Consider the following 15,276-nt stretch of genomic DNA (forward strand, 5'->3'; position numbering starts at 1 on the left):
CTATAAATTTTTCTATATATAAATCATTTGAAAATCCATTTGAGAATTGAAATTTCATGTTTCTTAAAATGTTCACATGTTATTGATCTATTTTGTCCTCAAATGATATTTTAAAAAAATTTAAAGATATAATTTTGTATTATAAATAACAATGTAAAATAAAGACTGATCAAGTGTATATATTGTAAACCTTTAGTTTCAAATACTGTCAACCCATTCACACATAGTGAGCTAAATTTTTTTTTTTTCAACTGATGTTTGGAAATGTAACATGAGGCTTAATAACAATGATCTGCTTTTGTTATGTCCAAAGCAATATCACTTATTTTATATACACACACATCCTAAGATACTTTTAATGTTGTGGGGAGGTAACTTATAAAGTCAAAATAAACATTTTAAATAAATGAAAAAATAATTCATCATGCAGTCAGATTCACTAGCAGAACAAATGGGAGGGTAAGGAAATGTTTACTGTTGACTAATATTTTTGCAAATGTTAGTAAAAGCAGGCAGCAGGATAAAAAAATTTGGTGCAATATTGTCTTTACATTAATTCATTAAGTTAAATCATTTTACCCACACAACAGCTTCATTACAAGGGAGATGAGAAGGGCAGGGGAAAGATAAAGCAGGCACATTTATCACTTACCCCTCTTGCTACTGCATTTCTCCAGTTCCCTTGACCTATGTTAGTCATCAGAGTCCTTGCTCTGCTCTTAGTTAAAGAATTCAGATCTTTGTTTTTCTTCAGTAATAGAAAAGGGAGGAAAGAAAAGTGCAGCTTGTAACCCAAATGAATAATAAATGTCCTTTTTCCTGTTTATCCAAATGTTAATATGTCCTCTCTTTCCCTACTGGTTTCAATAACTGATGATAATTCTGATTTTTTTTTTTTTTTTTTTTTTTTAAATCCAACTTATGAGAGTTGTGTTAACCCTTAATTTAATGGAAGTATGTTTTGAATGAAACTTGCTAAAAATAAGGAAAGGCACACTATATAATACTGACAGATGAGATGCAAATGAATCACTACTCCAACCTCCCCTTACTAAAGGTTGCTTTATATATATATATAGTAAAATTAACCTTACTTTTATACACAACAGCAAGATATATTAAAAAAACAAAACATCCCTTATAAAGATATTACAAATCAATAGCTCTGATCAATGATTCTCAACCTTTTTTATAATCATTCTAAGACATTAAATTTATAAGAGACTAAGACAGTAATATTGCAGTTTGATTGTATGTATATTTCCAGGAGTGCAAAAACAAGAAATTTTCACCCAATTTATATAACAAGGCAATCTTCTGTTTCAATAAAAATAATTTAATAGAAATTTAAATTTTGTCTAGCAAATTTGCAAAAACTGTGTTTGAAACAGCGGTGATAGTGTTACTTCAGTGATGTCAAAGCATGTGTTGATAAAAATATCATATGCAATACAGACTTAAATTTCTTTTGTAGAAATATAAATAAATGAAATTAATGAAGTAGTGCCATAAAAGTTTCTCAATTCTCACTGAGATATAAGAGAAATAGTTATGGATGATAAAAATACATAATAAAAAAACATGTAACTTGCTACATGCCTTACATGATCAAATTGCACTTGGATACTATTATAATGCAGAATGTCTCGATAAACATAAAAATCTATTTGTAACAGGGCCTTCAGAAAACACAATGCAAAAAATTTGAATCACACATTTTTCTCTTAAAATATGACCATATACACATACTATTTGTGGCACGTTTCTGTTATGAAAATGAATAATATTTTCATAATTTTTAGCTGTAAGGATTAAGTAGTCTTTTGAAACTTTTTTTAGCTTATCATTATCCATAGGAATTATTTCAACGATAAAAGAAAAATAGAAAATACAAATAAAATAAATCACATAACCTTATTCTAGTTAATTCCACATTCTCAAATCAAGCTCTCGAGCTATTGGGAAGGAACGGGAAAGAACCACAATAGAAATAAAGATGAGGTGATGAAGCCTATGAATGAAGCTATATTTAGTTCACAGCATCCGTACCATATGTGTTATGAATAAAAAAGAGATAAAATAAATAAAAAAAGCAGATAGGTGAGATGTACACGAGCTTTAATGACCTGTGATGTATGCATCTACAATGGCCTAATAATTGGTATGTTTGTTCACGGCCCTACTGGGTAGCAAAGATTTGTGTATTTGTTTGCATTTACTACCTTGGCAGGAAAGCTTAACAGGAATCTAATAATCACTTTGAAATTGCTATTATTTTTAAGGAATACTCAAATGTAATAATTTCTTTAATTAATTTGAAATTTGCCAAAATATTACACTAATCTTTTATAAAAGACCCATAATGTAGAATTTCACATGTAAAAACTACAACGCTGTACCACATGCTACTTTCACAACTTCATTTTTTAATATTTTGCACTTAGGCCTAATTCCCTTTTTACAAAGCCTGTTTCATATTTCCTTATCTTTAATTAAAAATACAAAAAAGGCTTCAAAAAAAAAAAAAGTGGCAGATAACTATGTAGGTTTTATAGCAAGCAGGAACCAGACAAATCGACATAATATATTTAATGCAGCAATTAAATGAAATAAAACGTTGGCTAAAATTAATTCCAGCAACAAAATGAAAGTTCGGACACTATCACCTGAGAGTTCATCTATGATTTGTCTTCCTATAAAACAGAGAGAGGAAAGAAATTTAATCTGCACACACTAACACCTTAACCTACCCCTCTGAAATGAGAGAGAGAGAGAGAGAGAGAGATAAACTGAAACTGTATGTGTAACGAGAAAGCTAAGCATAATCGTGTTAAGATAAATTACTTGAACAAAATCAGATGTAAATATTTAACCAAAATAAAATACAAAAGATTTTGTTCAAGTTAACACAATGACAATAAATGGGAATTAAAATTTTCCACATGTGTACCAGATTTTCTTTATGACTAATATAAATATTAAACCCCTTATATTACCATATATACCATCAGAAAAAATAGATTTTATCTTTTTTTTATTTTTTTGTAATTATAGCAAAAAAACCTATATATAAACTAAGATATATAGAATTTTTATTCCTAAATAAATATGCATTTTGGATGGTATCAAATTTATTTAATCCTTTATCCAAATGTAAGCAAACAAAATTTGCATCTGAAGTATCTTCAGGACTGAGGCTACTCGTGGCAAAGGTGGACCAAGCTCTCATCACTACTTGTCTTAGTATCTCCTATAATGCAAAGCACATCTCCTTGCAGACATGCATAATGCTATGCATTAGGAGAAGGGCCACTACGCAGACTGGTTTCGACCCTTATTGAGGTCTTGTCAGTGGGAGCCAGACCCAGAGGTAGTGATACTAAGGTGGAAGCAATGGAGAAGTCATATTTACCTATACGAGTTGCAAGACATGTCTCACCTTATTATTAAATTACTCTGGATTTAGAGAAAGATGTTGGAAGTTTTTTCCCACTTGGTTAAACTATAATAAATTTAGTTCAAACCTTTATCCAAGTGTAAGATACTTCAGGTGCAAACAAAAAGTTTGCACCTGAAGTATCTTCAGAACTGAGTCAACTCGTGTAAAGGTGGACCAAGCTCTCATCACTACTTGTCTATCTCCCATAATGCAAAGCACATCTCCTTGTGGACATGCATAATGCTATGCATTAAGGGAAGGGCCACCAGACAGGTTTCAACCCTTATTGAGGTCTGGTCAGTGGGAGCCATTGTATCACCACCTCTGGGTCTGGCCAGAGGTGGTGATACTAAGGTGGAAGCAATAATCCTTTCTTCAGGTGGATTTAAAAAAAAAAAAAAAAAAAGAGAGAGAGACCTTATGCTAGCATAAGTATCATTTCCAGAATCACATGAGTAATTAGCATTCAAAAATAGTTTGCATATGAACTAGGGAACAAAAATAATTACAATATCTAGAGATGTTTTACTAACTAGACCAACTAAAAACTAAAAGCAGGTCACCCATGATACTAATCCAGGTTCCAAGTTACATATTAGACAAGATAATGACATATATATTTAAACGTCTACACATTTAAGCTATTTTTATCAGAACTTCCCAGAGTTAATCACATTTTGTACTACATTTAATGAACAAGTCCTACAGTTTCAACAATAATTAAACTGTCATCCTCAGATACACAAAAGAAACAGATCTAAAATTAGAGAAACTGTATGTATAAAAGATCCAAATAAAGATTCGATTCTCAAGATTTTAGTTTGAGATATATTTCTTATGTGCTTCTGAGAATGACAAGGTAGTTAACATATTGCTGAAACAGTAGGAGACTTTCTTATTCATTAAAAGTGCATAATATTACACTACTTGTTAAGGTTACTCATAACAAGCACTACTGATGTGTCCATTTACACCATTACTGAACCAAAGTAACAAAATAGGTTAAAGTAGCATTAGGATACTGGATGGAAGAAAAGATAACTAATCCATATAGTAGTAGGCCAGCAAAAGGAACAAGAAAGCAGGCGATAGAAGATTAGCACACCTAGCAGAGATGAGGATCACAAACAATACAACAATGTACTAAATCACCTCCCCTACAGCAGAAAAAAGCAGCATGCAGTCCACTCTAATACCAAGAAATCAATAACATCACAAAATATCTATTAGAACAAATGAGGGGGACATTTAACAACAAATGACAGTGACATAATACAAGAGGATTAAAAAAATATCAATAATAGAAATTATGGGACAGCACATAATGTGCAACAGAAAAATAAATAAATAAAACATCTACTGTATGTTCAGTGTGTTTGTTGGCTGGAATTATGCAATTAAGGCCATGAGACAAGTATGTTATTTCAGTTAACTGTATGTAACAACAGTATGTCTATTTTGTACTGATAAAAATCAGAGCTCTTCAGAGAAGAGGGACACCTTGCCACTTGCATCTGACCAGTTGATCCATCTGGGTTGGAAACTTAGTTAGAAAGGAAGTCTTTCCAACTGAGGGACAAGTATTAAATTATTCTTGTGACTTTGCTACAGAAGTACCGTTCATCATATAACCTGGAAGAAACAGTGAAACTATATATACAGTTGACCATTGAAGAATGCAGATTTGAGCTGTGCCGTTCCACTTATATGCAGTTTTTTTTAAATAAATATATTGGAACATTTTTTGGTGATTTGTAACAATTTTTAAAAAAACTCCAAGACCAACCCTGTAGCTTAGAAATATCGAAAAAATTAAGAAAAAGTTAAGTATGTAATGAATGCATAAAATATATGTAGATACTAGTCTATTTTATAATTTACTACTATAAAATATACACAAATCTATTATAAAAAGTTAAAATTTATTTAAATTTACTCACACAAACACTTAACAGACTGTACATGGTGCCATTCGCAGTTGAGAGAAATGTAAACAAACGTAAAGATGCAGTATTAAATCATAACTGCATAAAATTAATTGTCATTAATTAGTTAATCAGCATTAAATAAAAATTTTATAATGATTCATTCATTAGTGTATAGGCTAGGCTACCATGAAGCAATCGTATCAATTGCACTAGGCTACCATAAAGCCTAGAATGAATCCTACCATCAATCATTATACCTGTAAATAAATATGAATAATTTCTTTTCACATTATCTTTTCATTTTTGATGTGTAGTGTTAGTAATACGTGTAACATCTACAGTGTTTTGTATCATATAAGACAACATTGATGTAGGTACTGACAGACATATGATTCATCATGTAAACAGGTGTCAACTTACGGTACCAATAAAACACAGTATAGTACTGTAAATGCATTTTCACTTCCTTATGATTTTATTTAATAACACTTTCTTTTTTCTAGCTTACTTTATTGTAAGAATATAATATATAATACATACATACATACCATACAAAATATGTGTTAATTGACTGTTTATGTTATTGGTAAGGCTTCAGGTCAACAGTAGGCTATTAGTAGTTAAGTTTTTGGGGAGTCAAAAGTTATATGCAAATTTTCAAACAATGTAGGGGATCGGCACCCTTAACCCCCCAAATTGTTCAACGGTCAACTGTATATACACACACACAGATATGCACACTACTATAACCATCTTATAAGATAAGAGATGATTTTTACCAATCAACATGAAACTACTAATGTAAAAAAGTTCCATGCTGTCTCTAGAGCAGAGATACCTGGTTATCTAATCCTCAGCTCGATCCACAGTACTGAAGTACTACAGGCTTACTACCTTTCATGAGTAGAATGAACATTAAAAATGCATAACATCAATATTGGATTATCACTATTATAGAGCTAATTATCATTGGGCCATATAAGAAATGAAGACATCAGGAAAGAACTAGATATTTATAACATAAATGAAAAGATCAAGGAATATAGAAGGTGTGCATAAGGTTCAAAGCTATATAACTGAGAGGAGACCTCCACATAGCTTTAAAGAAATGCGGAGAACGGACCAGGGCTTCTCACCTAATGTCCAATCCTCACCTTCTCGTGGTGCAACCTGTTGGGTATCTACCTGGATACTGAACGAATGAGGATGGGCTGCCAATTTAGGATTTAGCTGACCAAATTGTATTCTTATAGCTCAAACCTAAATACAAAATGATGGTACAACATGACAAAATTTCATGCCGGCTGGGGCATCATCCAGTTAAACAAGGCTCCCCGTTGTTTTCGCCAGGGAACCAGGGCGAACAGTGAAAAGTCAGCTACTGGAACAAATTTGAAAACACACCCCAACTCAACATCACCAGAGTTAAAGATTGGTACTATCAACATAAGAAGCCTGAATGGCAAAGAAATGGAGCTAGCTGAGGAATTAGATAAGTACCAGATCGAAGTGACTGAAACAAAAAAGACAAAAACTGGTGAGATCTTTCTAAGCAATAAATACAAACTGTAATATTCAGGTAATGACAATCAATGAAAAGAAGGAGTAGCCATAGTATTCAACACAAAATACGAGGCTAATCTTCTTGAAAGGCAAGCAGTCTCTCAAGTAGAGTGATGTAGGCAAATATCAGAATGGGGAATTGGACAATGAAACATATTTGTGCCAATGGTTCCACAGAAGGTTCTACTAAGGAAGAAGTAGAGGAATTTTTTAATGCTTTAGAGAAAGCAACTGACACAATGAAAGAGGAAAAGATGGTCCTTGTTGGGGATCTAAATAGCAGAGTAGGAATGATTGTCAGACATACAAAAATATTTGGGGAAAATTTGGAGAAAAGAGCAAAGCTAATAATAATGGCAAATACCTGTTGGATTTCTGCTCAGGTCATGGACTGGTTATTACTAACACCATGTTCCAACATAAAAATGTGCACAAATTCACATGTAGAGAGAAGAGGCAAGGAATAAGAAAAGTCTCATTGACTATGTTATTGTTGATAGTGATGTTTTCTCCCTGATGCAGGACACCAGAGTGTACAGAGGATATGAAATTGGAAGTTATCACTATTTAGTCTTGAGCAGGATAAAATTGAATTTCATATTCAAAAGAATAACATGCAAGAAAGTTTTAAAGCGAATAAAACTTGAGCAGCTCTCATATGTGAATCGTAGACTAAATACACAAATATTATTCAAGAAAAAATGAAAGAGTTTGAGAACACAAACCAAACCTTGGAGATTCAGTGGCAAGCCTTGGGGCAAACCCTGATTGATTCAGCCAAAGAGGCATGGGGGTGAGATTATCTGCAAGGATATAAAAATCAGAACTCCATGGTGGACAGTTAAAGAGGCAATGAAGGAAAAGAAGAAAGCATATCAAAAGTTCCCAGCAAATAAGTCAGCTTATGCTCTTAGAGAATACAGAGATAAATGTAAGAAAGCTAAACACTGTGTAAAACTAGCTAATCAAAAGTCATGGGAGGATTTTGGCAAGAACATAGATAATAAATATCAAGAAGGTGGTAAGATATTCTGGAGGTTGTTGAAGAAGCTTAGAAATGAAGGAAAGAGTGCTGTAAAAGGAATTAGAGATGATAAAGGTGACATGAAAATGGGAGAAAAAGATATCCTTGAAGTATGGAGTAATTACTTCGAAAAATTGCTAAATGAAACAAGCAAGGATGACAGCACAGTGGTAAAAAACACTCAAAAGGCATACAGTCAGGAATGCATAACCATACTTGAAGTAGAAAAAGCCATCAAAGGCTTGAAATGTGGAAAGGCAGCAGGAGTAGATGATATTCGACCAGAAATGCTTAAGTATGGTGGTATAAAGGTCTTACAATGGCTACACTGCATAGTTCAGAAAGCCTGGACAGAGGGACGAATTCCCAATGATTGGAGTAGAGCTCTCATAGTACTCATATATAAAAAGTGAAATAAAACTGAATGTGAGAATTACAGAGGTATTTCCCTACTGAGTGTTCCTGGCAATATCTATGCAAGTATACTTGAGAAACGGTTGAGAAGAATTGTGGAGGAAAAGCTTGGTGAAGAACAAGATGGATTCAGGCCAAATAGAGGCTGTAAGGATCAGTTCTTCACTTTACGACAAATAGTTGAGAAAGCATGGGAATATGACAAAGATATATAATTAAGTGTCAATGTGGCATTATATCAAGCAATACTTAGTCTTTATTTGAGTTGTAAGTTAGCAGTTAGAATTGAAGGAAGTACAGTAAGATGATTTAATGTTAAATCTGGTGTGAGACAAGGATGTGCATTATCCCCTCTGTTCACATAAGGATCACATTATGAAGGAAAGTGGTATTAAACATGATATCAAAATTGACAGTGTTAATGTCAGCTCTTTGCTTTATGTGGACGATGTTATACTTCTAAATAAATCCGCTACAAGTCTGCAAGATTCCCTGACTAAATTGAATAACTGTTGTAATAGATATGGTATGAAGGTCAGCAATAAAAAGAAAAAGACAATGAAAATAGGCAGAATCATTAAAAATGTTAACTGCGTTGTGAACGGAGAACCTGTGAAACGAGTAAAACATTTCAGCTACTTAGGAACGATTTTCAATGAAGATGGTAAATTAAATATGGAAATAGACAACAGAATCAACAAAGTTGGTATGATAGGAAGTCAATTGAATAAATTCATATGGAATAAGAGAGAAATTAGTCGGAACACTAAATTAGCTGCATACAAGACAGTGTTCAAACCAGTTTTTAACTTATGGGTCTGAGAGCTGGAAGAAGTAAAACACTTGACCAAAGACTAGAGACCGCAGATATGAGAGTCCTGAGAAAGATTAGAGGCATGAACAGATGGTATCAATGGCAATATCATATTAAAAACAGGGATATTAGGAAAGTACTTGACATTGTCAGCATCCAGGAATGCGTTAGCAGAGCTAATTTCAGGTGGTATGGTCACTTAAATAGAATGGGCGAGGAAAAATTAGCAAAACAAATGTTCTCTGCCAGGTTGGCAGGAAACTCACCCAGAGGAAGACCAAGATATAGGTGGAGTGATACTGTACAAAGTGCCTTAGACAACAGAAATATAAGATCTGATAATGTTGGAGTCTTGACAAGTAACAGACTGAATTGGAGGAAAATTGTAGATAGGAAGTTAGTAATGATGTAAATTTTCATGTAGTACTATCATATCCTGTACATGTACCCTCACCCCTTGAGGGTACATGGCAGGAATTGAATGATGATGAGGAATATAGAAAGAAATGGAAAGAACATCTATCTAGGATGGAAAGATATCAGCTACCTAAAGAAGTGGATAGATATAGACCAAAGGGAAAAAGACAGAAAGAGGTAGACCAGCAACAAGATGGAAAGACTAGTGCAGCCAGAACAAGCAAATGCCTAATCCTTGAAGAGAACAAGAAGAGCTAATTATCATAGAGACAGAGATAATTTTGCATTAGCATGTATTCTTTTGGATGCCACAATGCTTGTTTGTGGTATACAAGGATTACATATTCTAATTCTTCATAAATTCCTCAGATATGACAAGGCCATCACATTTAAAAATAATTTTTTATTATTATGTGTCACGTAAAAGAAAGAATGAATGTGGAAGAATAACTTTACTGATTGCAGATGGTACTCTAATGTCAGAAGCTAATGAGATTGTTCAGTTAACGAGTACTCACTAAGACATATCAAAGAAGTGTATATAACATGGTGCAGAGTACTACTATGTTGGATGAGGAGTTAGAGGTGCATGAGAATAAGACTGCATAACATGGATAAAAATTTGGCAATAGAGGTAGATGGATTGTCAGCATGTATGCTAAAGGCATGTTCAGCTGAATTAGCTAGGCCTTTGACATGTTTGTATAACTTGTCTCAATTATGTGTGACAGGAATGGAAAGATGTATGATAGTTTCGTTGCACAAGGGGTGGTACAAAAATCAATGTGTATCAGCTTATCAGTATCATCCATCACCACTATGGATGATACTGATAAGCTGATAACAAGAAGATGATGTATGAGAATAAGAGTGAGAGAAGTTATGAAATATATAACGTGCAGGCCTTTATATATTTCATAACTTCTCTCAATTTCTTTGAAATCAAGTTCCCACTGATTTCAAAGAAGTCAGTGGGAACTTGTATACAGAAATGGGTTGAAAGACAAGCTTGCTTTGTAAGAAAAAGTATGGCTTTACTAAAGGAAGGTCACAGCTCATATTCCAACAAAATATATACAAATTCACATGGAGAGAAACATGAAATAAGTCATACTGATTATTATTGATAATGACACATTCAGACTCCAAAGGAATGGAAAGAATGTATAACAGCTCATTGTGTGAGGGTGGTGCAAAAACTGATGTGTCTAAAACTACAACCTATTAATATCTTCTGGAGTGTTGGTGAAGATTTCTGAGAAGTTGGTAAGAACCTCTATACAGAAGTAGGTTGACAGACAAGCTTGCTTGTACAGCAAGGTCACAGTGGAATTGGATAAAGAGAATCAATATGCTATGATACTGTTGGCCTTTAAGGAATTTGATAGAATAGCATCTGCTGTTGCGTAAACTGGAAAATGTAGAATTGGAATATAAACCACCGACTTGGATTAAGTGGGTGGCTCACTAATAGGTATCAGAAAATGGTATAAGATACATGTGAATCTACCAGATTTAAGGTGAACAGTGATGTATCCAAGGATCAGCCCTTGGGCCATTGTTTTCAATCTGTACATTAATGATATTGGAAAGGATCTGGACAAGAGATATTCAACTGTTTGCTGATGATGCAAAGATAGACAGGGTAATCTGGGATGCTGTTGATATTCAGCACTTATAGAACAATTTGAATAGGATGGAAATGTCAGCAAATGATAATGGCTGTCAATTCAAAATTAGTAAGTGTAAAGTACATTTTGGTGTAATGAGATATCTAATGAAAAATTATATTAGTGAGATTATTATTATTATTTGAGACACCTCCAAGAAGTCCGAAGACTCATTGCAGGAGGACACCTGCTGTACAACTCTCCCTCCCTCTCCACCACTACTGAACCTCTACTACCCATCAACTACATCAGCACCATCTACTGCCCACCACCACCACAAGTATTTTTTGTCTGTAAATTGCGTGTGTTCTGAAAGGCTGATTTGTCTGTATGCGGGATGAAAAACCAGAGTTTCCGGGATAAAAAACCCTGCTACCTCCGTACGAGATCGGCTAACTCACCTTCAATTGAAAAAGTCCATATAAAGATTCTTTCGTCATGGCAGGAATCGAACTGCCTTTTCCAATTGAAGGGCGTAATGTACCATCGTTCTTCCAATTGCACTACAGAGGTGCTTATGCTACAAGAAATTGATTAGGCTAGGGATCTTGGAGTTGTGGTGGATGGAAATTTTAAATTCAAGGGTCACATAGCAAAAATTGCAAATATAACCTATAAGATAATTGCTATGAAACAAACATTGACATGTAAGGATAAGAAGTGATTTTGTCTCTTTACAAGGCCTTCTAGCCCTCTAACTGCACCCGGAGATATTTTACTGTGTGCAGATTTGGTCTCCTGGGTTCCAAGGGGATAAAGAAGAGCTGGAAAGGGTGCAAAGAAGAGCTACAAATATTATATCAGGATTACCAGCCTAGTTGACTGAGTGGTTAGCATATCTGCTCTCCAGCCAAAAGGCTGCAGGTTCGAATCCCACCATGGGCATGGATGTTTGTGATTGTCTGTGAAAATACTAGTGGTGGTGGTAGTGACCATTAGATGCATTTGGTATAGATCAGCATTCTTCAACCTTTTTACACCTGCGAACCGGGTAAAATAGGAGAAATATTTTGCGGACTGGTTGAAAGCTAAGACAGAAACATAAACCAATGTGGATAGCATTTTATTTATTAAATCCAATATTATAAAATTACAATTTTTAGCTAGTGTAACATCTGCTGCAGCTTAGAGGTTAGAAAAACTGATATATGTGGCTAGAGTATTGTTTCTAAGAGACTAAGAAATTTTTGGTGGACCGCCAGGAAATTTCTGCAGACCGGCACTGGTCCGCAGACCACAGGTTGAAGAACAAGGGTATAGATGATGTGGTTTGCTGTTGTTGGTGGCTTGAGTGGTGGAGACGGAGAGTTGTAGAGTAGATGTCCTCCCTCAATGAGACTTTGGACTCCTTGGAGGTATCACGTAATAATAATAATAATGGAACTTAGATTATGAGTACATCGACTACAGACTCTGACTAATAGGAGATAGAGGAACGATACGACAGAGGTGTATAAACTTCTGAATGGGTGTTATAAGATATTGTCTGATGAAATTTTTCATCATATAAAAGGCGGGATCAAATAAAGGGGCAGCCACTGAAGTTAATTTGTATACTGAGATAAAAACTAAATTTTTCTCTCACAGAGCAATGAGTAAGTGGAATAGTTCGCCTGTTGAAGTGGCAAGTGCATCTAATGTGATTGAGTTTAAGAGAAGGTATATCACAGCTGGTGTGGGTGATGGATGGCCTCCTTCAATGAGTCCTTGACTTCCCGGAGGTATCAAATAATAATAATAATATAACAGTACTTAACAAACTGATTTTTTTCAAAGGAGAAAAGGTAACACATTATGCAGATAAAACTCACAGGTAGAGAATTTTTTTTTTTTAAAAATAAATATACAGGAATTAAGATATTGAAATTTTAAAACCGTTTATCATTAAATCAGTAATCCCGTGAAAATTGATGGCTTCCGACTTCGTTTCCAAGCAGTTCTTGGAAACACATACGAGAAAAGAACAAAACAAATGTTTAATGATTTTATCATAATACGGAATAAGCATTTTTGATTAGTTATATGTACATGAAGGTTTGGGTTAGTGGCAAGATCTATGTGTTAGCTATTATTCTTCATACTTTTTTACTGATATTAACTAAAAATACCACATAAGAACAAAATAATGTAATTTGTTAAGTTGTTGATATCTTGATAGATTCAATTAAGCATTCATCACAAAAAGCATGACACCACAATCATATGACTAAAGCAGTCAAAAGTTGACAAAAAAAAACAGAACCAGTCTTGGCATGAACCTCTCTATGGCTAGATATATAGGTGGGAAACAGCTGTTGATAGCATTAGAAGAATCATCACCACCATTATTTTCTGATACGTAACCTCAGGAAACATACAGGATACTATGATGGCAAAAATTTCTTACAGAGTGGTTTGATGCAGTTAATAGTGACTTAAATCTGAAATATGATTTGACCTTATTGGAGAACAATGACAAATAACAAACTGTTAATCCATCCTTATTCAGATCAGCTCTGTTTACACATTCTTGAATGCTAACAATGTCAACTAGGTTTCAAATATATGTTTCATTTTAATATGATTCTGGCAGTGATATCTGTTCATTTCTCTGGTTTTCCTTATGAATTTCATAGCTGTCTTGTCTGGTATTCAAATCAACTGCTTTATTTCAATTTCAGTTCCATAAATCAAAACCGTTTAAACACTGTCCTGTACATGGAAACACATACTTTCTCATGTTTCCAAGTTTAGTGTTTAAGCTAATTTCTCTCTCTCATTCAACAAATTTATTCAACTGTCTTTCCACTATACAGTTTTCTTATTTCATTTCTATTTCCATATTTAATTTGCAATCTTCACTAAAATTGTTTGCTAAATATTTAGATTAAATGTTTTAGTTGTTTTATATGTTTGCCAATGTGAGTGCAGCTGATCTTCAAGTTCTGGCTATTTATAATTTCTGCCTTTTTCTTGCTAATTTTCATATTGAATTTAGTACAGCAATTATTCAACTTAGTTATTGAGTCCTGAAGACTGAAACTGGATTTATTAGTATAACATTATATGCATAACAAAGAGCTGAGCTTAATATTTTCAGTTTTGGTATGATAGTCAAAGCCACTTTCCTGTATAATGTAAAGGAAGGTGACATTTAAGGAAAGTGAATCACATTATAGAGGAGTCATTTTTTTTACTCATTAAATAATTTAAAGCCTTTAAACCTTTTAATTCAGACAAGGATGTACGTTATCCCCTCTGTTATTCATTATCTATATGGATCACATTATGAAGGAAATTGATATTAAACCTGATATCAAAACTGGAGATGTTAATCTCAACTCTTTTACTTAATGCAGATGATGTTATAATTTTAAATAAATCTAATAAAAGTCTGCAAGATTCCCTGACTAAACTGAATAACTGTTGTAATAAATTTGGTAGATATCAGCGATAACAAGACAAACACAATAAAAATAGCAGAGACAATGAAAATATCAATTGTATCATGAATGGAGAACCTATAGAACAAGTGAAACATTTCATCTACTTAGGCATAATTTTTAGTGAAAACAGTAAATTAAATATGGAAATAGACAATAGAATCGACAAAGCTGGTATGGTAGGAAGTCAACTGAATTAATTTATATGAAAAATGAGAGAAATTAGTTCAAAACTTTACATTAGCTGTATATAAGACAGTGTTCAAACCAATTTTAACTTATGAATCTGAGAGATGGGTTAAAAATAAAACACTTGACCAAAGACTAGAGACCATAGATATGAGAGTCCTGAGAAAGATTAGGGGCATGAACAGATGGCATCAATGGCAATATCATATTAAAAACGAGGATATTACAAAAGAACTTACATTGTTAGCATCAAGGAATGTGTTAGCAGAGCTAATCTCAGGTGATATGGTAATTTTCAGTGTAATTTTCTCTGACAGGTTGGCAGGAAGACTAAGATATAGGTGGATAGTAAAAAACACCTTAGAAGACAGAAATATAAGATCTGATAATGTTGGA

The 15,276-nt window shown here is 33.6% G+C and overlaps 1 protein-coding gene across 2 annotated transcripts in view; it reads right to left on the bottom strand.

Annotated features, from left to right (window-relative positions):
- Positions 1-15,276, bottom strand: part of LOC150107718 (casein kinase I-like) — a 300,934-nt gene that overhangs the window by 80,577 nt on the left and 205,081 nt on the right. The window contains exon 8 of one of the 2 annotated variants that reach the window (XM_090391486.1): positions 653-748. The exons of the other annotated variant lie outside the window; for it this stretch is intronic. Coding sequence (XP_090247612.1) covers positions 653-748 — 96 coding nt within the window. The remainder of the gene's footprint in view (positions 1-652; positions 749-15,276) is intronic. 2 annotated transcript variants of the gene reach the window in all.

Source organism: Typopeltis vanoorti, chromosome 4 (genome assembly GCF_054136105.1).
Source record: "Typopeltis vanoorti isolate ZY-2024b chromosome 4, IOZ_Tvanoo_1.0, whole genome shotgun sequence".
Lineage (NCBI taxonomy): Eukaryota > Metazoa > Arthropoda > Arachnida > Uropygi > Thelyphonidae > Typopeltis > Typopeltis vanoorti.